Genomic DNA, 27,381 nt, shown 5'->3' on the forward strand with positions numbered 1-27,381 from the left:
AAAATCTGCTTACTTCCTGATAGGATAATGAGAATGCAGCAGCGGAGGTGTGTATTTCAAAATCACAGCAAGCTGTGCTTTATCCAGAATGGTACCACAGCATTTGACACATGTGCTGTAACCACATGGAAACCATGGCAATGGAGAAAAATTGTAGGAAGGAGATTGTACTGTATGGCAGGGAAAAAATCCTCAGCAGAACCAGGAAAATAAATTTGTATTATGTAAAGGAGATATGAGACAGTTATTCTGCTCAAAGGTTATTCCTTATATAAAAAGAAACATTGGTAAAAATGAAAATACTTTCTTAGAAGAGTAGGCGCCTGAGCAATGGTTGGTAGGTAGGTGGGAGGAACAGCGTGGGTTGTGAGACCAATATTAGACTTAGAGAAGTCAGAGAGGAAAAGTCCCAAAAGATGAAAAATCCCTTCAAAAAACAACAGTGAATGCAAAAGGGAACATGTTTTTAAGTTGCTTGCTCTGCCAGAGATGAAAGTGCAGCCAACTAGAGACTGCATACAGCAAACTGAGAAAAAGAGTAGCAGAAAGACTGTGCATCAGGAAGATGCCTGACAATTTCTGCTGTAGAAACACTGCTTTCACAGTGTGCTTTGTTCGTCACGGACAGAAAAAACCCATAATTAAAGGAGTGAAATACCACTCAGCTTCAGCGTGTTAATAATACCCTTCGAGGTCAACTAGAAAGTCCACTAGTGACAGTAAAAGGCTGCCTGCTGCCTAGAACAGCCTTTGGCTCATTTTCACAAAGCTCTTATTCAGGTGCAAATTGAACCCAAGTCAACAGCAAGGCAAGGAAATAACTTGTTATCACACATCACACAATTGCTTGATGACCTATATTCAGTGAGTTAGGGGCCCTAGTTAAGTCTCAGTCCAACACACCTGCAAAACTCTCACAGAAGCCTTGAGTAATCAGGGTAGCCATGGGATGAAAAACTAATGTCATTGTGAAGGTCAAGTCACACTATTAAGAAAGTATGAAGAAGTCTGCAAACAAAGACCTAGCTTAACAGAAGACTTCAATTCCCAGAGCATGCGCTCAGCTGTTTCTCATAAAACCCCCAGAAATTATCATGTTCAGCAGAAAGTAATGAAAGCACTGCATAATTATGTATTACACAAATTGACTCTGAAAGTGAAAGGTTTCTCAGGAAGAGATATTTCTTTAAAATATCAGCATAGATTAAAAGACATAATTCTATTTCCTCCCAGTTTATGCTGAAAAGTCATTGAAAAAGAAAAGTTTTTTCATGCTTTCTCCTCTTTTTTGTTTTACTACCATTTACCATTTCCCTTCCTTCTTCTACCCTATGATTTACATCCTACTTTTGCACAGCTCCTAAACTTACATGAATTTTACAGAATGCAACTTAAAATTAGGCACATTCCTAAAAGCTTTCCCAAATAGGAAGGGATTAAAAAACATGAGAAATTAAGTATTTATAGCACTTTGCTGAATTACAATGACTTGAAAGCTAAAAGCTGCTGCTGCCTGGCAACTCTGGTCTGATATCCTCCATGGATGAACAGTGACATGCAGGACTTTTGGTTTTTTCATAACTCTGTATTCTTTGCAAATCTTGTATCTACAGAGAACAGAAATGACCAAGAGCAAATACACTCATTGTGATGCATGGCGCTTCACATATACTATGGAACTCTGGGAAGGATGCTTCTAAAAACTCAAAAAGAGTTTTAAAGAGTTCTCAAAAGTTTTAAGAGTTCTAAAAGCTCAAGAAGACTCTGTGCCTGAAAGTGTATCTGTGCATGAAGCATGGCTGGATGGAATTTGCGGTGGTAAATAAGAGTCATGTTCACCTTGCAGAGGTTGCAATGACTGATCTCACAGGAGGAGTTTTGGCTCAGGAAAGGATGTGGTAAAGTCTTCTGGATGATGAAAGGAATCACTGGATCCCTTGAGCAAAAGCCAGCTAGATTATGAAAATCCCTGCAGAAAATTAGATTGCTTTCTCCTTTGGACACTAATGGAAACAGAGAAGAAGCAATCCCAGGCTTCCCTTGAGACACAGGCAGGCAGGCAAGCAAGTAAGCTTGCTTTTTTTCTGCTGGTCTGTTCATCACTGATGTCAAGAGCATGACATTCTTAACAAGGATCAAACGGTTTTCTCTAAAATCTGTTTCTCAGATAAGGTTTCTGTGAAAAAATGGGCTAGAGAAGGACAAGGAAGGAGAAGAAATTAATGAAGGAAATGCAGAAGGAGTCTTTTGTCATTGATCATGGATACCAGAAGAGATAGAGAGCCTTTTTATTTTTTCCCCCATTTTAAAGCTACAGCCTTAGGCAAGTTATACCAAAATTGGGTTATTTTTGGTCCAGTGACCTATGATTCACTGTTATAGCTAAGAATTTAGAAAAAGACAGAAACATTTGTTGATTTAAAATCCACGCTATTTTCTTCTATAGATATAATTTATTTTCTTGTTTTGAGGGACCTTTCCATTTTAGAATCAATTAAAATAAAACGTTAATACAAAATTGTCCATTTGTGCCATTTTCCTGACAATTTGGGTGGCTTTTTTAAAAGGCCCAAATAATGTAAAAACAAATAGTGACATTTAGAAAACCACAAACTCATGATTCCTTTTGGCTAAAGCTTTCATAAACAATTTTAAAAAAATTTGTTCCCCACAGAATAAAGTGCAATTCTGAGTGGAAAACATGGGTTTGTCTACTTTCAGATGGTCCTTGTTCTTTTAAATTAAATGTCAGATTCTCTCTGGAGTTGCAAAGACTATCTTAGGGATAATTTCACATGTTCAGTATACATAAATTCACAGTTACACAAGGCTTTGCAGGCCAAAGCTGTATTTGAGCAAAGCATTCAAAGGGCACACCTACTGTACATACCTGGATGCTCACTTAACACTAACAGGTTAAAATACTTTGCAAATTCAGAGTGCAGATTCCTTTTCAGAATAACATTGAAATACACTCCCAGATTTACTCTTGTTAAAACCCATGCAAAAATCAGCATCACTGAACACACTTGTTCAAATACGTTCCTGAGCTGGTAGCTAGAAGCAAAGAGAAGAAACAAACACAGAACCCATAGAAAATGTGAAGAGAAGAAATGAACGAAAGAAAGAAAATGTATGTCTTAATGAAGAGCTGTATGTGATCCAGCAGAACATGGACTTACTTGAGGGTGGTGAGCTCGGTCAGGGATGGCTGGGTGGCCTTGAGATAACTCTCTCTCCGTGCAGCAATCTTGGGGGATGGCTTCGGACTTGTGTCCGAGTCTCCACTGTCGTCGTCCCCCATGGCTTTGATGTAACTGCCACTGCGCATCCGGCGGCAGGGAATCTCGTCATCTTTTCCTCGTGGAGTGTAGCCACTCCACTCATCCTGAGGAACCTGAAGGGATAAACAAAAGTCTCTTGTTAGTACGCTCCTCCCTGATGTTATTGGTAAGCTACAACAGAGCCATAACAAAAACTTTGATGGCCAAAGGCCCTTTCTTAATCCCATTTGACCATGGGTTGCTGTTGCAATGGAGGCCAACTTCTCACCCTGAATAGCCATAAGCACCTTTGGAGTTCTTTGCTATTTTCCATTACTTATCTGGGAAGTTTCTAGCAAACACGCTGACATTGAAGGCTTGGTTAGGTTTAATACCAGGCTGTAAAAAAAAAATCTCATTTTTTTCAGCTATTTTCTTTCAAAGCCTTTATAAGCCAGATTAGAGTATTTTTGGTTCAGCTCAACATATTGAACATCTTTGGGGAGGCACAAAAGCTGAAATATGAATCCCTAAATGACAATCTTTTTTGACAAGTGTACACAGGAACATTCACCAGGATGATTTTGGCTCAAGATACATTTCAACTTAGTGGAGCTATGCACTAATCATCACAAAAGTAGGTTTGCAAGTGTGAAATTTTACTACTATTTTTTCTACAGCTTAATTGGTGCAACTGCAAACCTGCAGTTTGCAGTGAGCCTCCCTTTGAATTCCATTAGTCTGAGTGTCTGAGTCTTACAACCCTTTAATCTCTTATTTTTCTTCTTCTTAAGCATGTGCATTATTTCTCTTGATCTGAGGTCAGTGCTGTCCCATCTTTGTATTGGAAATCTGGAACAGTGGGAACGTGCATTCATGAGATTTTGAGACATAACAAAGGACAGTCCAAGAGCATAGTGCTCTTGCCCACCCATTGTCTCCCTTCCTCTGCTCCTGGGGCTTCTGACCAGGTAAACCAGCATCCTTCTCTTTCCTGTAACTTCAGAAACAATGTGCAGTGGAGCAGGGTCTTTGAAGCTATTTTGCAGAAATGTCATTTTTATCTAAAGGTGAACCTGCAAAAGGGTTTTTAGTTAAACAAATTTTGTGTTAGACTTAAATACAAGTAGTTGTGAATTTTTAGTCTGCTGCTTCTCTGATTCTTCTCAGTGAACCAACTCTAAAAACCAGCCATAGATATAATGCTCAGAAAACCTTACAAGCCACATTAAATAAGGAGGCATGAATCTGGGTTGCTAAATTTGTCTTGCAATTTACAAATACTCTCACCCAGCAGAATAATCTTTTCTAGGAGAAATTTGTTTTTCATCAACATTTACCTTCAGCTGAGGATCTTGTGAATCCCATTGCAGATTTCAGCTACAGCATATACATGCCAGTTTGTTTAGACAACCAAAACTAAAACATTGGAATGCTTGCTAATGGCTTAGCTGTTGATTCCCACTACAAACATAAGTCTAAGTCCAGAAGCTTCAGGGTCTTTCAAATGTTACTGTAAAAACAAATAAAATTCTATGGCCTTTTAATGTGCTTTCATCAATCTATACTGCTATTATAAACTGCAACCCTAAATCCACTGTGCTATACAAAGGAACAAAGACATCTAATGGTCCTAAGCCCATGTAGGCTTATTACTAGTTATAATTAATTAATTATATTATTTTATTGATTAAACTATTCACGACCTATTTCTTTGCTTTGTTTCTTGATGATTTCAGAACCTAAGACCTTGCCAACATTCTTCCTTCATTGGTTCCTCTTTTTCTGCTTCTGACATAATGATTTAGGGCCTCCCTTGAGCTGCCAGGTCCCTCTTTCCTCTTGTTTTCTGTTCTGTTCTCCCCATTCTCTCTTTGTCAAGTACAGCCTTAAAACTCACTTGGACCTTCAGTATTTTCTCAAAGGTCTTAAGATTTAATCCTGGAGGTCTACTCTAGATTGCATCTTTATCAATAATTTTTCTAAAGACCCAGTCTTCCTTCTCAGGACTTAATTGTTCTCAATTGCTCCATGTTTTAATTCTTTCCTTGTGCCCTTTTAAAGTAATTTTCATGTTGTCTTTAAATATCCTTAAGCTAATGGCTCTACAATTCTTATCTTCCATCAGCATGCAAAGTTTGTTGTTGTAGGTTTGGGGTTTTTGTGTGTGTGTGGTTTTCTTGTTTGTTTGTTTTGTTTATTTTAAAATTTATTTTCCTGGGCTTCAAGAATCTAAGCTCCTTAAGGCAGGAATATAGTTCTAAGTCCAGTTTTCTTACTGAATAATGACATTCAGAATTGAGCATCTATACGATATTACTGAGTAAGTACTCATAAAAACACCTGAAATATTCTTCTAGGAAAGGGTAAAGCTTTAACTAGGACTAAGAGTACCAAGTACTAACAGAATCTACAGCAAGAACAGGATTGAATGAACAGCTCTAATATTTTTCCACATTAAAAAAAAGGCAGCAATATTTTAATTCTGTGGCTTCTAAGTTTGTCTAAGATGCCTAGACACCAGATCTGGAAATCTGATGATCTCAAAATGAAGGTAACACTCAGCAGTGGGTTTGATTTTTGATATAGAAGATTACAGGGCATTTATATTCCTCCCTTAGCCACTTATGACAGACAGATTATAACATTTTTTTCAGGTCTTATTTTTGCATTAGTTCTGGGCCTAGAACATCATCAAATAGTGAGTATACAATCTATATTCATACCACTTCTCGCAAACATTTTGGAACCTACAGCTTCTTGTCAGTGTAAAACCTTGACTTTTCAAATCACTCATACAAAAAAGAATTTAAGATAGGTTTAGTAAAATCAAGATCTGCTGATATTTTGATGCCATGCTCAGACTTTAGTCAGCAGTTTAAGACTGTAATGGTGTACTTCCAATCAGTTTTTAGACAGCTACTAGATATCAAAGTCAGAGTACATAGAGAATCTGTGGATTCTCAGAGGAAATGCACTTTGATCTGTTTAATATTTTATTCATTATTCTTTAATTGAAGATTTTTGTTTTTTCTCATTAAGATAAATTAGTGAATGAATCTTTAATGCACTAAATAAACTATGTTAGTATATTGTTAAGGTTGGTGTCTTTAATGGAGAAAAAGTCAGGGGAGGTAAAGTTACAATGTTGATACAGCACCCATAATTCAGGCAAGCTGAACACTTATAGTTTTATTAAACAATAGGTCACTGTTAAATTTAATGTCATAGTTTATAGGTGCAATACAAATGAGGAGATATAGTTAATGTGGAAACCCTTGCTTTGGAATGACTGAGTTCTGTTATCAATAACCCAACATATAAGTACAAGATCTTTTATCCCAAAGCTTCTCAAAATTATTTAGATACCATAGGCCAGGTTTTGAATGTTGGCTGCAATGGATTTACTCCAAAACTTTCTATTTACATGTGCAAACACTGTGTACCATGGTGAGTTTTGAATGCATTGCTCTAGTCCCTCAATTTGTATGATGTGATTGGAAGTTACCAGTTTGGGCTCTGCTCCTATCAGTAAAGTGAGCAATCACTGAAAAACAACTGTTTTTAGTAGCTTTTCTACTTTAAAAAAAAAACACTAGTTGCAGAGAAAGAAAGCTGAGCTGTTCACACAAGAGAGCAGGGCAGAGCAGCCTCTCAGTGTGTGCCACAAACCCCCTGGCTGGTTTGGGTACTGGAAGTCACCTGCATGTGCAAAACCAAAGGAAATAACACAAAAGTGACCCAACTTCCATTTCCATATTATGGGTTTAAGGGTAAAGCCTTAAACATCTGCAGTAAGGGCCAAGGAGAAAAGGATGGCTGTGGTTAAGAAGCCATTCAAATTTAGAGAACAGACCAAAGTACCAACCCAGATATGCTTCTAATTTCATGGAACACACTGAGGAATCCAGAGTGTTTGCACAAACTATCTTGCCTGCCTAGATAAAGCTGGAATACAAGAATGTAATGGATATTTGATTAAAAAGTTATGACCATGTTTTGGTTTTTTTTTTTTTTTCTGGTTTGTATTTTTCTAAATATTGTTTTTTACTCTTTTTATTGTTTGTTTGTTTACAGTAAAATTTCAGTATATAATCGATTTTGTAGATGAAAATTTGGGTCCAGCTTCCCTTTATCTTATTTTTTCTTATTTCTTATATCAGATTCACAAGAGCAACAAACCCTGATTTGGCGTAGGAGAGAACTCTGAGGCATCATGTAACTGATAAAGCGCATTTGCAGGGTAAAGAAATATTTTAGAAGTTCTGCCTTGGCTATTATCAATTGTAATACTCTTTTGAAAGGGTCTCTGTCTGTGTCTTACTTGAGTAGGACAAACAACCCTTAAAGCTCAGCATTTCCTTTCATTTCAGGCAGATAAAATAATGTCAACATTTTAATACTGCTGTGCCTGTAGTCAAATACCTCAAGCAATACCTACTAAAAGAAGTGACCTGATTTTCAGAGTGCTTTTTTGGTGCCTGAAAAGTTTTGGCTGTAACAGACAAGACTGTAACAGCTCATACAGACAGTGCAGTTCACTGTTGCAACAAAGTGTTTCACATTATGAGGAATAAGTAAAACATAAAGCCCTCTCCAAAATGCAAACTGAAAAATAAAACAAATCAGATTATTTCATACATTCTGTTTCTACACATATGGTACTACACATCCTGTAGTGTGATTTCTTCTGTTGGTCTGGAAAAAAATGCTGCGAGAAATGTCTATGTGAACCTCCAGCTCTTTCATTTTTTTTGAGTGGAGGGTCTGCACAAATGTTCCCACAGGCTCTTACTTTATTTGAATGGCCAATGTTATGCCTTGCAAGGTCACATACTACTCTGCACACAAGTGCAAATGCACAGTATCTGCTGCCTTAGAGGATTAATGGGGTTAAGATTGACACACTTGAGATAAAGCTGTTTCATGCTTTTAAGAAAATCATATTATCCAATTACCTTGGCAATATCATTTGTCCAGTATCAGAATATCAAGAGAGAAAATCACTTGCATGATTGTTTTAACTCTCATGAAAAAGGGGGAAGAGCTAAACTCAGATCTAACAATGAACATTATTTTTATTAAAATAGAACTATTATTATTCACACTATCAAAGCAATAATGATCATGGAAACATTTAATTCTCTAAATTATATTTAAACTCATGTACAAATCTTTTACAAGCCTAGAAATCAAGAGTGTACTTCACTTATACAGAAAGGGATAGTGAAACAGAACACCATTATTACTTGAATAGAGATAGAAATCATTCAGGAAAGGCCTCTGAGCCATGCAGTTTACTGAAACTTCAAAATTCAGCAAACCCCTGGCAACAAATTGCTACGTGTATAAACACTAAGCCTGACAACAGTTTCTTTCTGTCGATTAAATGGCTGATATAACATTCTTCTGTAAACAGAGCAGACTAAAAAGATGAAGTACTGCTACTAGACAACATCTTACCTGGATTTAGCATCATTTAGTGTATAGATTATCTGTCCCAAACTTTAACTAAATTTATGTTGCTCTGCAAGTGTTCACACTTTGTCATTAGCCAGGTTGTACTGATTTGTCATTTCCTTTAATGCATTTTTTGATATAAAGGAACTGGATTTTTTAATAGATGGTCTAAGACCCCTAATAATGAAACAAAACAAACAGGTATGCTGGTCCCAGTTTTGAAACATCCACTTCATAAGATCACATGTAAGAGTATGTGAACTAAGCCCAGATTGTAATGACAAAGGTAAAGAAAACATTTTAAATTCAATTTCTAAACAATTAAATTAGAATCTCCTTTTTTTTTTTTTTAAATTTTTTCCCCCAAAATAGTTATTAACTTACCTTGCTGGATGAAATAGCAAACAGACTGTCTCTATAGCAAATTAAGTTCATTATTGATCTCTAGTTTGCTTTGCTTTATTGCAGCTGAAATCATTAAAGCTTCTTCCTGTGCTTTGCAAAAAGCAATGTGGATGACTACAGAAGTAAACAAAAGGACTGGAAGGAGTGGCTAACCATCACTCACAGCAGTAGACATGTAACTTTAGCTTTCTATTAGTATGCAAATACTTAATGAAATGAAATCACACAACTGAAGAACAATGCCTAATGACTGCTCAGTGCAGATTTTTCAAACCCATGCAATTTGGTCTTCTTAGCCATTATCATGCCTCTTCTGCGTGCTGTAAAGGAAGTTTCAATTGCCATCTTCCACTTACTGAGCGTATTCCTAGCACTCATGAATACTGAATTAATCAGACCAATAAGGATGAGTAGCATTTCTTTCTACCAGTGTGCATATGTTAAGAATCATCGAAGTATGCAAAAAAATGGAAGCCTTAGAAAGCAGAAAGAAAAATATATGTTTAATAAGCCTCAAGTGTTTTCAAAAAGGCAGTTAAGAGGGTTGCCTGTATTTAGGATAAATTTAATATGCTCAGTATCTGCAGCAACATTTGCTTTAGCTTGTACTATCTGAGCAGTCATGTTCTACTATAAATTAATTTAATTTATCTGACTTATCTCCATATTTTTTTACAAGAGGGGAATTAACACCAGAACAAAGACCTGTCCAAGATGGAGCATTCCTTCCTCTATCCTGTGCCTATCCCTTGCATCAAACCTGAACAAACAGGGTGAAGAACTAAAATCTTCCTTCACATAAAAGTAGTTTGGAAAGTCTTCTGAACCAGTTTGAATCCTGAAAGAGTCAGCCAGTAGACAAAATTCTTCAAGCACCACTCCAATTTACGATGTTCATTCACCAAAAGGTGTCTTGACCACCGGCTTGTTAATCTGATTCACACTGCATTTTATGAAGAGGAATGTGTGTCTCCTAAATGAAATTACCATGTCTTGATTCCATTGTTCTCCCTGTGCTTTATGTGTAAAAATCCAACCAACCAGGAAGAGGGGCACACGGATACAACGATTCCATCCACTGCCTTGCAAGTTTGCCACCCCTGAACACCCTGTGCAGAAAGGAAGCAAAGCAGCAGCTGCCACATCCATTAGCTGAGGTGAACGTGACTGAAGGTCACAGAGCAGGGCTCTTGGCCAGGACCTCAAACTAGAACTGCCTCAGTGATACTCATGGATGATATCCTCCAGTGGCAGAGGGCAGGCATTCATTCTCATCTTTCGCAGTACCCTTGAAGCATTCAGTGCCATTGGTTATAATGACGTACAGTTTCTTGCCCAATTAAGGATGACTGCTAACACAGATACCAATCCTTGAAAGGATGCTTTCAGTGACTAGCAATAGAGAAGTGTTCTCTCATTTCTTCTTTATATCTTCTTCTGTGGTGAGTCACTTCAACACCTGCATGCAGTGACTGGTTGGCATCCAAAGCAACACTGTTAGATGAGATGCCATTTTACCTTTCTTTCATTGCACACAGGCACAAGCCCACTATCAAACAGACAGCAGGAAACTGGCTAGTGGGTGGAGAACATGTAGCTGAATCTGTATCCTTGGAAGAAAACAGATGTGGTGGGGAGAGCATTTTGAGAAGCAGCCCTTATGCTGTTTTTTTTGGCTGACTGTAGCTCAGTAATGTCTGGTGCTTTGCTAATGTGCTCTCACAGGCAGCAGCACTAAATGATGCCTTTAAACTGCCATCTCTTGCTGGCTGTTGGTTTCTGTCACATTTTAGTGGCTAGTGGACAGACTTTACTGACACTTTTACAATGATTTTTTTTTTTTTTTTTTTTTTTTTTTTTTTTTTTTTTTTAATTTACAGCAATGCTATATATACACCTGTAAAATAAGCTTTGGCTGTAAGGAAACTGTCCTGGTTTCAGAACATCAGAGTGTGTCTTCTCAGAAACTCCAAATGGTCACCAAATGGTTACCTGTGTTCTACAGCAGTGTCCCTTAGGATATGAAATCAAAGGCATAGTCTTGAATCTCATCTGCTGGAAACTGAATTGCTACAGACCAGGAAACCGCTAAGGTTTCCTAACAAACTGGTTAGCAGTCTGGGTTTATGTCAGCAAAGCAAAATTAGACACAAATTTTTTGCATAAAAGAATAATGGACACAATTCAGAGACTGTATTTGAAAGTCCTGGCCCTTCAGAACTGTCACAATACCTTATCCAACTGTATGACACATTGCTTAGTCTTTGGTGAGAGAAATATATATCTACCAGAAGTCCAAAGAAAGACAGTCCATTGCACAGTTTCAGGGTAAAAGGATAAAAGGATAAAGAATACACTTTAGATTGATGTTCTTATTGCTTAATTCACTAGTGACAGAAGCTCAGCTGTGCAAGAAGAACAGCACAAGAGCATTTGTAAAGCAGAACAAAAAACTGTGGCCAGGTAACCCAGCTCAAATCACTCATCTGGCACTGTAGTATTTCCTCACTTAAGATCTGAACTGTGAATTCCATTCTTGAAACAAGCACAAAACCACAACCCAATAACTGGATGAAGGGAAATAAATACTCCTTAATACTTTGCTCTGACTAAGGAAAATGCATCATTGCCCCGTGTCTTCTTCCCCACCTTCTTCACATGTTTCCACAATAAAAGTGAAGGTTTCAAACTCTTCTCTTTGCTTGAAGATTTTTTATTTTACTAGTTTTCATGCTTTTTGGTTTTTTTTTTTTTTCAGTGAAATTACTGAAAAGAATAACTCCAAATATTTAAGGCTACAGAAAGCAATCAGTTCCATGACTGAAACAAACCTTATCCATGAGGGTACTGAAATAGATACCAAATGCCAGCTATTATGTGCAGCCATAATTTCAGTAAACATTTCTGACCTAACAGTCTATGTAATGTAGTGTCACCCAAGTAAATCCTACAAATAATATGCCAGCAACAGGTTCCAGCTGCCAGAATTGTGTTCATTAATGGATGCACTATTAGAAAGTAGGGATGCTAACAGAATGAACTGACAGTAATTCAAGTTAATCTGGAAAAAATAAGGTCAGTGCCAGGATATTCAATACCTAGAAGTTACAGGATGGCAATAAAACTAAAGGACAGAAAATTACAGAACATTGGCAGATAAAACTGCAGCTGAAATTGCTGTTGAAGAGCCCTCTTTGTACTTAGGAGGCCCCCATTACTCAAGACACCAAAGATCAGCACAGTTTTCAATTAAGCAAATAAGAAAGCACTAGTTAAGGTGAAATGAGTGGCAAGATCATTATCACCAACACAGCTGACAATTTTGGAGGTTTTTTTGTTTGTTTTGTTTTTTAGCTAAATTAAAGGACTTCAAAGATGAGGAAGTTGAGTACATTAAAATATCCTCCTAGATATTTCTCTCAGTATAGCAATCACATCCTGGGTGGGTTTGCAGGTAGGCTAAATAACCAAGATGCCAGTTAAATGATCTGCTAGTAATGTACATTTTGTAAATTAGCTGGTTTGTGCCTAATCTTTGTGCCTAATTTTTTCCACATATTCCCTAGCTACAGCCATTATTCCTATTACCCACCTCACAATTTGAAAGCCAAAATAAATTAGCTTTCTGAGAATATTTTTTTCAGTGTTAATATGCTTAGACACTACTTCATGTTAAAATCCAAGAGCACTGCAGAATTTCCAAATGTTTCCATGATTATTGCTTTACCTGGAAATTGACCTAGAATACATGAAAACATTTGAGACTTTATTTCACATTTGTCCAAATTGTTTCACTAGCTTTACTAAGAAGTATCTTTCACAAAAAACCTTGAAACTTATACCTCATATACTTTGTAGTTCTGACTAGAAAATTGAAAGAGAAATACATGTGCTTCATTAATTTTCAATTTATAATGGAATATAAGCTTTAAAAAGTCATCAGATATACGAAAAATGGAAGATCTATATTAATGGATGTTAATACAACTTTCATATATATATATATAAAGAAGAATATCATGGAAGATTAATTTGAATATGGTAGTTGCATCTGAAATGCAAACACCATAAATGAGGAAAACACAAACTGAAAATGCAGACAAACTTGCATAGATAAGCTTAGTATAATGGATCTAACATAAACTGCTGTGTCATAAGGATAAACACTTTGTAATATGAGGCACCATGTTAAGAAATCACGTTACACTTACTGGTCCTTATTAGCACCCTGACCCTTAGGTCTATTTGGTCATCCATGGACACAAGCAACAAAGAGAGGCTGGCTGGGACTGGAGTCCAGCTGTCTTTTTCCTAAGATACTGTGCCTTGTCCCAAGAATGGAAACCAAGTCATTCTGGCAATGAGTTTCTTAGCACTGCACACTGCATATCAATGCACATTACAGGCAAGCTCCACCCAGGAAACTGAGTGCAGAACTAAGCAGAACCCTTTGGCACTGGAAAATTCTTACTACCCCCAGAAACTTTGATTATATTTTTAATAGAATTTCTCATAATATCCCACCAAAGGACAAGCAAAGCAAGTGTGGAGGTTGAATGACTGCACTGTTGCCCCCACCTTCTGCACTCCAGTTTTCAGAAATAAAATTTCCATCCTTAGCCTCAAGTGCCTGACACAACTGATATGAGTCTCATCAGTTGCAATGAAAAGAAAACTTATGCCTGACCCACGTAAGAAAAGAAAATTAATTTGAAAAACATCACTCTTTGTATTTTTTCTCAGTCTCTTAACAAATGGACCAAGGACAACAGGAATGATAATTACAGGGAACATTAAATGGCAAAACTATAATCAGAGACAAACTCTGCAGTGTATTTGATACACTATTAGCTCCAAAAATCATGAATTCACAGAAAACAAGAGTGTCAAAAATATCTCTCCGTGTATTTAGACCCTATTGTTTGCAGCAAAGGACTGCTGCTTACATTTTGTCTTTGATAGTTGTGCTTAATTTCACTTTTTTTTTCCAGAGGAGAAGCTAGCAGAGAAGTAGAGGCTGTCCACTGCTTTAAAAAAATTTGTTTTAAGGGAGGGAAACCATTTTGAAGAAGCATTTTGATAAAACATGAACAATTTCTTCTCACCTTTCTTCACTGTAGTCCAACTGTAAAGCTAGATCAAATAGTAGTACTTTCCTGAAATAAAAATCAGCCCCAAAAAAGAACCTTATCTTTCTACTATCCAGCTGCTCACTCTTGAAAGGAGAAATAGAAGATAAAAATGCAATTCCACTCCCAAAATGCAGGTAAGAGGAAGAGATTTGCTTGATAGTCTTCAGACTATTCTAGGATAATATTTGTTTCAGAAGATGCACAGTGTTGACCCAAGCCTCCCCTAGAACTCCAAGGATGGACATTGTGCCTCAGCACCAGGGCTGGAAGTGGAGCCTGGTGAAGAGAGACAGTGCAATGCAGGAGGACTCTGCACTTGATCCAAATTCCAAATTAAGAGAAATAAGCCCATCTGTAATACAAACTACTGCCAACTCTTTCCACAGAACCGTTAAGTGGAAAATATCACAGCAAGTGAATTAATTATTTGTTATTTCCATGTCTTTACACGGAGATTTCATGCAGATACTTTTGTGATAAAAACCCTTACGAACAAATGTGAAGTCAGTGTCACCTGTGACCTCTGATATACTCAGATCTATCAGGATAAAGAAAATTATCCTGAGTACCCTGAGTTGAAAAAAAGTCACTCCTTCATTGAATTCAGATACTGTGACAAGAAGAGTTTGCATGAACAAGCAGCTGCTCTTTGAATGATCAGAGTTTATGTCCTGAGAGTTTATGTCCTGGACCATAGACAACAACTTATAAAATAAGTGAGTCAATAAAAGCATCTATTTAACATTTAGTGAGTTAAAAAGAGAAACAAAGAAGCATCATACAAATGAAATTAAATTATCAGGGTTGTCCAGTGTTGTTTTGAATTTGCAGCTTTCATCTCATTCTGTGCCTTTCCAATTGTTCTAACATAGGACACCAGCCTTTTGGTACAAAAATGAGAAGGGCACCTGGAAAATAACAGATACACAGAATAACTCTACAACCCCCTAACAGAGTAGAACTCTGCTGCTGTTACTATATATTTATACTGCAGGACAGACAAAAAGCCTCAATTAAGTTCTGTGCCCCATTGTGCTGGCATTGTGGAAACACAAAACGGAACAAAGTGCAAGCCCCAAAGGGCTTGCAGTGTAAAAAAATAAGTGATATAGTGAAGAGAAAAGAAATGGGATGCATTCAAAATAGGCTGACTTTTTAAATACCTCTATGCATTTGTCATCCTTTCAAGCTGCCAAGAGAGAAGAATAATCCTGATCTGCTTCCTCAAATCTACTGTACTCTGTTTGAATATTACTTCCAATGTTAACTGATGCCTGGTTAAAGTTTCGTTTTTTTAAAAAAAAAACAGTTTCAAATATTACCGTTGATTTTACAATGGCATGCAATTAGGAAGAATGAAACAAAATTAAATGAAAACTGAAATAGAACTACCAGTGAGAATGGAAAACACAGTGAGAATGTAGTTATTCTAAGTGAGAATTTAGTTATTCTTGCCCTTGACAATTGTTGGACATATTTTCATACAGACATAGATAATGTCCTCTAATTCCACTTGAGGAGTCTATTCCTGTCAGTTAAACATTATCTAAAGGTCCCTATGGAGGTGTTCGGTTAAAGCTGATGCTGGCACAGTTTTTCACTCTTTTCTAGCCATCTGGTCACATACTGAATTGTCAGCTATTTTATCTAAACCCAAGAGAAGGCTGAAGGAGTAAACAAAAATACCAACAAAAGAAATCTCAGGGTTAAAAGTAACCACAACAATCAAGCCTAAAGTTATGATTTCTTCTTACTCACAAAATTCACACTGAAGAAGACTTAATAAAAAACCCACAAAACCTCAGAAGATTGCAACCTGAGGCTATTTTGAAACCCCTCTCCCTCCCCAGCCCATACACAGAGCTGTAAACACACTGAGCATTTGTATTGCCCCCTCTTCCCCCACCCTACTCTCCTAAACAATTGATTGAAAATATACATATCCATTCCTTTACGTTTAAGACTTAGAATCCCAGAGGCTGGCATTCAAAATTATTTTGCATGACACTCCATAAAACCTTTTAATATCAGTTTTTAAATGCTGATGCCTCAGTCCTACGCTTTCTCTGCATACTGTCTTAAAAAACAGAACGTGGAAGCTGACTGTCTCATTAAAGCACCCATATGAGAGAACTTGCTACAGTTCTATACAAATAGAAAAGAGTCCCACTACGTTAAAATGAAACCGAATCATCTTAGCAAACCTCTTTTTTCCTCATGGTCTTCTCTCTTCTCTGTGCAACGTTGTTCCATCTTACACACACACTTAGATGTGCCATAAGTGCTTCTTTTAAAGTGCATAAAAGCTATCCACAGCTCTCCTAAGAATGAAACAGTTTTAATATTTTCTGATCCATGTTCCTGCCACAAACATTCACCGGCAGTATGATAGCTCCAAGAGGAGACATCTGATTCTTGACATTTAAAGATACAATACTGGTGAAAAATAGTGACGCTGTATTAACTGCAAACAGCTTGTGAGGGAGTAGGTGATGTACTCCTAAAATGTATAATCAGAACAAGCAATAATTTCAACCTTTCGATTTTTTATTTTTGACTCAGAGCCATAAAAAGGAGGAATAGCCTGATAAACAAATCTGGACACATTACAATAACTGTTTTAAGAGAATTTATATTCTATGGCAAAAAGAAAGTAGGTTGTTTTCCTGCTGGAGAAAGTATTAAGGTACCCCATAGCTTCTCAAAAGGGTCTCAAAAGCTTTCATAAAAAAATGAGCACTAAATGAAAGCAAAATTGAAATTACAGAAATCAAAGAATTTGTATCCTGGTAACATTCAGTTAATTGACATTGTAATGCTAAATGAAAGCATTAAAACATCAAATTCCCCATACCCCTACTGTGACAGCCTTATAAATTCAAAAGGTACACAGAAAGGTCTTATTTTTCCCACATGAAGAAAGAAATAATCCTGTTCTAACATGAACTGTTACTCTGAAATGCTGAATTCTGGACCAAAAAAAAAAAAACCCAAACAAAAAAAGCTGATGTATTTTTAGTTTTAGCAGCAGCACCCCTTGTTTGGTGACCAGTGACCTCTGTGGAAAGCTGAGACATCAGAGCAAACCTCCATCCCCCACAAACACCTGAGACAAGGCAGGGCACAGTTAACAGTAACCAGTTCTGCGCACTGTACCTGGAGGTACTGACATGACCGTTCCTGCTGACACGTCTCTGCCTTCACCACTGTCTGGTCCATGTTAACTGATGCTTTCTGGTAAACTTCACGGGCTCTGCTCACGGTTAATGTAGAGGACCAAGAGCTTTTCTTCATTAACTGGGAGTCCAAATTCACAGGCAGGTTTGCACAGGTAGAGCATTTGACATCATTATTGCTTCTGGAGGACTTCACAGTATGTTCACTAATAGTGTTATAGGCTTCCATAAAATATTGGGAAGAAGAGCGATCAGGGCATCTTCCCATGGTCATGACCCCACTGGGACCATGATAAATGCAAACATCATTGTCCAAGTTGTCATCTGAACTCCACCATCCTGACGCATTGGATCTGGGCTTACCTTCTGACCGCCTTTCTTTACTCTTGCTGCGCTTCCCATACCTCATCGTCTGTGACTCCTCCGGGCTTGCCTTCCCCCCGTTGACGCTCCCCTTGGATGGTCCTTCCAGCGAATGGGACTTGGTGAAGAGCTTTTGGACAGAATGAACCAGGTGCCGGATCCTGCCCGGGCTGTCGCTGCGGTGCTCCATGGCAGTCCGCTTGTACTGCAGGGTGTGGTAGCCATCCCGGTTCAGGGGCAGCTGCCGCTCAAACTGGTCCAAAAGGTTGGCAGGAATGCGGTTGGTCTTGTTGGCAGTTCCATGGGGAACCAGAGCACACTCGTCCTTGAGTTCATGGTGGGAGCTGTAATGCCTCCGGGGAAACGTGCTGCTGGCAATCTGATCGTTGTAGGGCACCATGCACTCGGCCTGGAAAGAGTTCCTTTGAGTGTAGTAAGGGTGGTCTGTGGGGTGGGGGTCCACCGGGTTTAACAAATATGGCTTCCTGTCCTGGTGGTGTGGCAGGCTGTCACACGCAGGGTCACAGGCAACCCCGTGGTGGTGACTGCGGCTGCCGGATAATCCCTTCATCGCGGATGCAAATCGAGTCCCAAAGTCATCTAACACGTATGGCTGTGCGACAGGCAGAACTCAGAGAAAGGCCTGAAAGAAAGAAACACAACAGAAGCCGTAAGCTATTCAAGCTGAGGGAATAAACAGCACGTGCACGCTTAGCATTCTTTGTTTCTTATTGTGAAAGTAATTGGAATGAATATTCCCAGACTCTTTTCATCCTTCAATCTTTCCCATGTCCAATGTGGTGATAAGGATATCTAAGCAGTACACAAGAAAAATTATCTTGTTCCATTAGCTGCAAACAGATGCAAGAAAATTTTTCCAATATAAAAATCAAGATAGGTGTTGCCACCTCTACTCTAAAACCTCAGTCCCGAAAACATTCAAAGACAGGGACCTCCCAGGATGCCTTAACTGCTCATCTGCATATTTTCAAGGCCAAATGTACACATCAAAAAAGATCTTTTCTTTAATGGAGCACTATCTGGGCTTCTTTGGGCCAAACACAAAGCATGGTGCAAATTATGAGAAACTTTGCTCTAACTTCCATGAATATTTTTTACTCAATCTCCATGTTGTCTGCCTGGGCTGTAAGCATCTCAAGACAACAGCAAAACATTATTTCTGTAGGCTCTTTTCAAATTATGAATAAAATAACAATAAATTACACTAATTGTCAAAACAAAGCCAAACCAACTATTTAACAACCTTTATATCTGTGGGGTTTGTATTTACTACTGGCTGGCTCCTACTTACTAAAACCTCCATCTTATTCTGCTAATGCATGGCTTGATTTATTTCTCAATAATTTTTCATTATACTAAGCACTGTTCAAATATTCCTACATACTCCTAGCGTTAAAAGAACTGGGATAGCCAAACCTTGCACAGAAAAATAACAGTTAATAACAATAACACCTAATTCTTGATTGCAGTTATTTGTCCCTGAAGTGACTCACAATGCTGTGGAGTATGGATCACAACAAGTTGAAAATGGAAATCTTTATCCCATGTGATACAATAACCACTCTGTTTAAAGCCAGATGTCCTCATTTCAGCCCTCAACTCTAACAAAAGTCTGGATGCAACCTATGAGCTACTAATGTGTAAATTATGAGGTTTCAGGTGTGGCAAAGCAGTCTCATGGTACCATCTGAGAAGCTCAAGGGCAGAGGACTCCTTAGAGGATGCTTTCTCATACTGCACTGAAATGGGAGTCACTCAGCTACTTTATTCCTTTCTGGCATGGTTAATCACATAATGCTTTTGGAAATGTAGCTCTTGAGGTCTTTCTTGGAGTAAGGATAAATATGCATAGCAAACAGGTTTCCACTATGCTCCTCCAAAGTTCTCTCAGCTAAAGTTCATGTTTTAACAGGTTATAGACATGTACCCACTGGCAAATTGGTAACAATGAAGTTTTCTAAAACAGCATGAAGTTAATGTCAGTCTGGAAAAGCATGTTCTGCACTTCATCAGAACTTGTTTCATATTTTATTCTGAATCTTCAGCAAGCCAAAGAGGACTTTTTTTTCAGTATGCTTCAAACTGAAGAATGCATTTTCAGTATGCATTCAAACCTAATCTGGATGTCCTGGATGCATTTTGTTCCCCCTCACTGGATCCCTGCAATGCAGAAAATGTTCCTTCTCAGGAGACCTTGAATTAAAAAAACCCCAACTTTTCAAAATACCACACAAGGCTCTCGATATATTCCAAATGGATAAGCTGGCTGATTTACCTAAAGAGGAGAATGGCTAAAGGCACCTTTAAAAGCATGGAAATAATATATTCAGGGAGCTGTACTTGTCAATTATACTGAAGTGACAATCTTTAGCATTTCTAAAGATAATTTTTCGTCCCTACCATAGTTTTAAAAATATGATCTAGTAGTCTGTGTAATTGAGAAACATCCAAAGGGATGTAGTAGTAGATTAATTACTTAGGTAATTGAAGATGTGACTTGAACAAAGATACCCCATCAAGCAGAGTACTTCTAAAGGATATAGAGATCAAATTAAAAAATAGTTCAATCTTTGCCATCTATGAATATCTTTTACACATCAAGGCTTATGAAAACAAAAATTCAGGCTTTTTTTTTAACTTAAATCCATTTGCAATCATGCAACAGTCATTAGGATGATTGATAAATTCTCTTTAGGCTAAAAATAGACTAGTGTGCTATATAAGATAAAAAAAATTAAACCTTGCCTCAAAGATAGGAGAAAGATATGAAAGAGTACAATTAACTGGGACATGCCCTAAAACAGTGATTTATTTTCATTTTTCCCCCATCTGAATGGCTATGAAATTTTCATATACTGTGGAAAAAAGAGTGTATGTAGGTAAAGAACTAAAAGGACCAATAATTTACAGCATAGTGAAGTCATGACAGGCACAGGGGATGTAATGGAATTATTAAGAAATGTAGCCTTAACATACTGATACAGCAAAACGTCTGGGAACAGGAAACACTTGATCTGATTTATAGACTGGGACTGAATATTGTGGAAAATCTTGAAACTAAAAATGAGCTTAAAAGATGGGAGCTATGAGAACAATGAGAACAGCCATGTTACCAGCTGTGTTTTGGATGGACTGGCAATATGGATGCTAAGGAGGATGTGCAAGAAGTGGTAAAAAGTGAAAAAGCTTATGAAAAGTGACATTTGTCTGTACAGAGAGAAAGCTTTCAAAAAAATGTGGAGGAAGATTGGCTAAGTACTGCTACATGAGCTTGGATGGCAAGTAGGATGGAAATGTTTAGGAGAAAAATACATGTATTTTGAGTCTGAGCTGACGAAGTATCTTTTATGAGGAAGTGCTGGAGAAAAAAGCAGAAGATAGATAGGATGATCTGCCCAAAAGGAATCAGATGAACAGATAAGGAGAATATCAGAGAAAATGCTTGTGAAAGCAAAAGATCACAGGATTTTGAAAAATCATATTTAAAAGAGGAAGGAAAAAAGAAGAAACAAAGAAGCAAAAACCAGGGAGTGATAAAAAAATCAACCCAAAACCAAAAGGGAGAATAAAACCTGTGTAACAAAAAGGAGTGGTGGTAATTTATTCCCAACTCCTAGACTGCTGGATGCATTAAGAGAGGCCTTTTTTCTGGTGCAATAGCACTGAAAACATTTATTTGGTCATGACAATTGTGATAAAAAAGTCCCACATCAGCATTTACTAGAATATAGCTTCATTTTATCTTAACTGTATTACTGCTGCCATGGCAGTAAAAGTGCAATGAATTAGGAAAAACCCAATCATGTACCATAGTGCACCTTCCAGGATGGAAAGAATGAGTATACTATGCTCAACACTGAAGAAAGAAGCATTGCTTTTATTAAATATTTTGTGGACAATTTGTCTGCACAAAATCACTCCAAACATGAAACCTGAATCACTCTCACACCTCAATCCTGTTTTAATATGTTAATATATGTCTAGAAAAAATTCTATCCTACAGTCTCTGACTTCATCAGTATTTTTCAAAGAATATGCAACATCTTCCATAACTGTGTTAGCAAAACCTATATATCACTGTTTAGTGGAATTAACAGCTGGAGACAGGGCTATCTGATCATGCCATGAGTAGCTGAGAGGAAGCCAATTAAGGCTTTTATTTTATTGGTATTTTTTGGCCAAAACAGGAACATCTAATTACTCATGAAATAGGGCAAGACAATTGATGAACACAATAATAAATAGTGCAAATAGCAATTCAATAGACAGCAGACCCAAACCACTTGATGGCATAGGAATAAAGGAGATGTTAAAGAGATACAGCATTGCAAGGCTGAAGAATCCTTACTACTTTCAACATTCATGTTACATTTGCTTTTGTTTTCTTGAGGATGCCCTGGGTAAGAAGGATACAAATATATTTATCTTTGTCCCTAATGTGGTGTCCCTGATGCATAACAATTTCCTGGAATAACCTACTGGCTAGAAAAATGCCTATTTAAATCTTATGTAATTGAAATGAAAATGAATGCAAAATAACAAAACGTGAATGCAGAAATCACCTTATTTTTTTTACAAATTTCATTTAACTATATTATGTTCTCACAAGTTCATAAAACACATATTTGAGAAACATATTCTTTCCTTTAGATATATGTTCAACCTTCTGTCTTTAAAAAGATTTACTAATATGCCCCAGAGCTCCTCCAACTTCATCCAACAATAGTGCAGAAAACAGAATATGCTGGAGCAGAGGAAGGGCTCTGCTTGAGCAGCAGCACTCCCTGTCTCCCTGTGCCACTTGGGGAGAGAAGAGATAGACCTCAGGAAAGAAGAAGGGGTGGGAGGATGGTGATTTACTTCTCATTATCCTGTTCTGATTTTGACTGGTAATAAATTCAGTTAGTTTCCCCAAGCTAAATCTGTTTTGACTGTTACCCATGATGATAACTGGTTTGTGATCTCTCCCTGTCCTTATCTCAACTCATGAGACTTTTGTTTTTCTCTCCTCAGTCCAGTCATGGAGGGGAGCGATAGAACAACTTTGGTGGGCACCTGACATCCTGCCAGGGTCAACACCCCACAGGCTGACAGCCCTGTGGTTGCTTGGGTCCTCCTTCTTGCCTCTTTTTGAAGGGGGGATAACATTTGCTTTCCTCTAGTCCTCAGGTACCTCTCCTGACTGCCATGACCTTTCTAAGATGATTGAGAGTGGTCTAACAGTGATGTCCACCAGTTCCCTCAACACTCATGGGTGCCTTGCATCCCATCAGGGCCCATGGACTTCTGGATGTCAAGTTTGGCTGCATGGTCTCTAACCCAATCCTCCTCAACCATGGGGAAATCTTCTCCAACAGAGAAGCTACCAACAGAGACGCCCTAATGCAGCATAATCAGGGCCACGGCACCTTGGGCCTAACATCCTTGTCTGCTCAGAAACCAAGGAGTAAGGGATGTTGAATTTTTTTATTATTTGGTGAATGTGGCTCTTCTAAGATACCATTCAGTGAGTCAGATGACACTTCTGAATCTTCAGGTGTCTGCCAGATCAAGAAATTGAAGCACTGGGACAGAGGTGGAAGGTGATGTAAAGGCACAATTTGTTTTACGTGTATGTACAGCTCTGAGTGAGGAGGGCATCTAATCACGTGCACAAATTGAACCAATGATGCTTCTTAGCAGTACTGTTTATAGTTGTGCTCTCATTTTATGCTCTGTGGTAAACAAAGGTTCTGATTTCCGTACTAAACTCCCAAGGTTCTCAGAATTTGCTTATTTATTTAATCCCACGCTATGGAATGTTCTCAGTGAAATTCCTCTCCCCAGTTCTCAAAATTTACAAACAAATGGAAAATAGGATTATGCTGAGAATCAAACTTCCACATGCTCTTCATGAAGGACATTGCTTTATTGCAAAGGTCTTAGTATTTTGCAGCAATTATGTGTGGCCTTTTTGTTACATTGCATCACAATAATGAAAATCTAGACATCAATTAACGGATACATATTCTAAAATTCTTCTATCCACATATTTTATTAAAGGTGTTCAAAACAAAATGAGGTCTCAAATTATCTTCCTAATACATTTTGTCAGGTAATATGAACAATTCAGTGCCTTGGGTAGAACTCTCAAGAGATCATCTAATTTTTGCTTCTATGTCAGCAATCACACCAGGCAAGTGATATTTACAATATAATTTAATCTTGAACAGTGGACAGGGAGTCATAAAAGAAATGTATTGGCCAGTCAACTCATTCCAAGTGCACAGGGAGATCAATAAGTGGGAGTAACTGGGGAAAAAAAATATCATTAAGCTTTAGCTGATCTGTGAGGAGGCCCTTGTGAATGGTATGCATACAGAAAAAAAAACAAGAAGAGAGGCATCCTACCAACTGCATCATAAAAATTGGTGGTGTTTTTTTTCTGTATGCATCCAGCAATTTTTAGTTTGCATGTATTTGTGGAGTCAGGTTTCACATTTACATTTGACTACTGTTTCCATCCATGTGCTTTTGGTGAGCAACTGTGGTGGTCAGTACCAGGACAGTATGTGCCTAAAAGTTTTGGGGTTGGCTTTACTTTCTTCATCTCTGTGGCTAAAAGCAAGTTGATTCGCCACTAGGAGTGTCACGAAATCTGTAGTCACTAAGGTAACCTAACACATAATTAACCTCTGAGTCATATCTAAATACATTACAAAGTCTGCAAGATTCTAGCAGTAATATGTCAGCAAAATTTTGACAGAGTGATTTTTTTAATCCTCTTAGGAGTGTGACTGGCAATATGCAGGATTGCATGCAAAAGATCTTGGCTCTACAAAAAGAAGTACTAACAGTAATTGTCTGCTCTTCCACTCTCCTGACTTGCACACAAATTAACAGTCAACTTTTAAAAAATTCTGATCTGCTTCAGTGAGTAATAATATACAGTGCAATTAGTCTGCTCATTACTTTCCTGTGGTGCAGGACAGAGTCTGACTTGATAAGGTACAGCATGTCAGTTGGAGACCCTGTTGTGAATTCAGAACTGCCAACAGACATTTTCTTCTCCCAGAAAGAAAACAAACAGGATATTACGTCTGTATAATGTGCAAGTAAGATAATAGATTAAATTGAATCATTTAATAAATGTCGTATAGGCAGTGTTGAAGCATATACCTCATACCCAAATTTAGATGTTGCATTTTAACCTTCTGAGTCTGGGGGATGATATACTTTATGACCTTAATATTTTTTTTTAAGCAGAATTTGCAATGCATTTCCAGAATGCTTTGTCTGGGAAAACAGCAAAAGGGAATGAAAAGGAAGATACACCAGAACTGGGAATGAGGTTAACATGTACTTACCTGGGTTGCTCTCTTTTAGGTACCCTATTATTGCACCTAAGTTTGCAACTCTATTTTGCTTGCTCTCTTTACAGAAGATTTCTTAAAATGAAAGGACTACAGTCACTACTTTCTATCTATTGCAAATAATCAATATGATATGGGTGTCTTCTACTATCTCTGGATAACAAAAAGAAGCAGGTATGAGGGACAGGTCAAACATTCCTACAGCACTGGCATCTGATAAAAATAGAGAGGCTATCACAGTGGCATGAAACGTACACCATTTGACTAATACAGATACAGATATATTAGGTATGTATCTAGATTCCTGCAATCCAGTCAGTTGTGAATGTCAAAAGTTTATTTTTCTTGTAGGAATGAGGTGATCAGTAGATAAAACCTACATTCAATGTATACTTTTCCTGTCAAAGGCAAATAAATTCATGGTCTTTAATGTGATCACATAGGGAAAATGGGCATTTTTGTACTAAAACAAGCTCTTAATTTCAATTGCAAGGACACCAGCGTGACTAAGACTAGGAGCCACTATAGCAACTACTGACTGATAGGGATCTAATGGAAGCTGCTAATCAGGCCTTGCACCAACATTATACAAATCTGCACCGGTCATTAATTCATTTTCTACCAGTTTTTTAAGTGTTTTGGGTTCCTCAGCATGGCAATGTGGCAGGTATCACAGTTACATTACTGCCTGAGCAACAGGTTTCCATGCTCTCTAGAACTTCTGTAACTACATTGAAAGAACAATATTCACTGTAAAGCCAGGGAACTGACATTAGTCCTATGCACTCCATTCTACTCAAGACACTTGCGAATCCATACTTTGATTTCTGTGATGGCAGTGACAGAGTGATTGCATAATTACATGACTTTGCTGGTCTCGACTAGCAAATCTCATGATTCAAGCTGTCTTTTAGCTTTTTATTCCTTGCTATTTAGAAATCAAGTGAAACATTATATTAAATATTTCTTGCTCCACGAAAAATCAGTCAACTCAATTTAATGAAACATAGTTTTACAAGACTCTGTCTACAGCTTCAGTCTTACAAACCCTGACCTCATTTGGCAGAAATAGTGATGATTTCTTTGAAAAAATATTCTTCCAGGTACACTATGATATTTCAAGTCCAAGCAAAAGTGGATGCTACAAAAACATACAAGCACCTGAGTATCTATGCTTGCAGATGGTCTCCTATCTTGGCTTTCAAATGGTAGCTCTATTTGAATGGTGCCTTTCCTGAACATCTGTTGTCAGCCCAGAAACCAATGAAAAAGTGTCTTAGTGGAGAAACTCCATGGAAATGCTACAGAAGCTCTGTGAAGACCAAGGGTAAGAGCTGTGAAGACATTGCTTTTCACAGAATACAGGCCATATTAATCAGTGCACTAGCCCACTGGTTACCCTCACTAGCCCATCCTCCTTTGCCTCAGACAAACTGTCCCACATCATAACTATGAGTAAGAACATCCTGGAAAATTCACTTCATAGTAATTTTGGTATTATGGACCTTTAACTGTAGCAACAAATGTCACCACTATGATCGCCCTGCTTGGTCACGAATATGTTCCAAGTTCTGTGCCCAAGCCAGGTTTCCCCAGTGAGGCAGTAGGAAAAGAGGAGAGGCACACAGTGCCAAGAACGTTCTGCTCATAGGCAAGACCAGCTAACTCCTACATGGGAGAAAACTGACTCCTGGGAGAAACAGGAAAAAGCCCTTCTGAAGGTGTGAGATAAAAGAGCTCAGCCAGCAGGGCAGAGAACTCATTGGGTTAGTAGAACACAGTCATGCTTAGATCAAAACTTAATCTTTTTCATTTCAACCTGTTTCTCTCAGCTCAGACTAAAAGTGAAAGCCAGTAATTGTGAGCTCAGTTAGGCAGTGAATATGAAATATCTGATGAAAAGGCAGAGAGTAACAGCATTATTTATGCCCTAAAACATGATTATAGTACTGAACCTCATGAATTTAAGGTTTATAAAAAGTCCACAAACAACTAAAAATGGAACCAAATCCTTGTATTTGCTGCAGTGTATAAATGCAGTTAAATAACCACCTTATCTTTGATGGCTACAGTAACTGATCAATATTTGTTGTTACACGGCAGATGAAATGGAAATACTTCATAGCAATGCTATGAGATAGAGTTAGATTTGGCAGAAATCTTAAGCTGCTTGCTCAAATCAACCTGTCTCACTTCACCTCTACTGGCA

At 37.8% G+C, this 27,381-nt stretch overlaps 1 protein-coding gene across 4 annotated transcripts in view; it reads right to left on the bottom strand.

Annotated features, from left to right (window-relative positions):
• Positions 1 to 27,381, bottom strand: part of DLGAP1 (DLG associated protein 1) — a 400,953-nt gene that overhangs the window by 114,719 nt on the left and 258,853 nt on the right. For 3 of the 4 annotated variants that reach the window (XM_063396014.1, XM_063395993.1, XM_063396003.1), the window contains 2 exons: positions 17,417 to 18,442; positions 3,183 to 3,397 (listed from right to left, as the gene is read on the bottom strand). In XM_063396014.1, the coding sequence (XP_063252084.1) occupies positions 3,183 to 3,397; positions 17,417 to 18,370 (1,169 nt within the window). In that variant the 5' untranslated portion in view covers positions 18,371 to 18,442. Of the gene's footprint in view, positions 1 to 3,182; positions 3,398 to 9,107; positions 12,771 to 17,416; positions 18,443 to 27,381 lie in introns of those variants that run through there. The other variant, XM_063396024.1, reaches the window with a different exon arrangement.

Source organism: Prinia subflava, chromosome 1, assembly GCF_021018805.1.
Source record: "Prinia subflava isolate CZ2003 ecotype Zambia chromosome 1, Cam_Psub_1.2, whole genome shotgun sequence".
NCBI classification, from domain to species: Eukaryota; Metazoa; Chordata; class Aves; order Passeriformes; family Cisticolidae; genus Prinia; species Prinia subflava.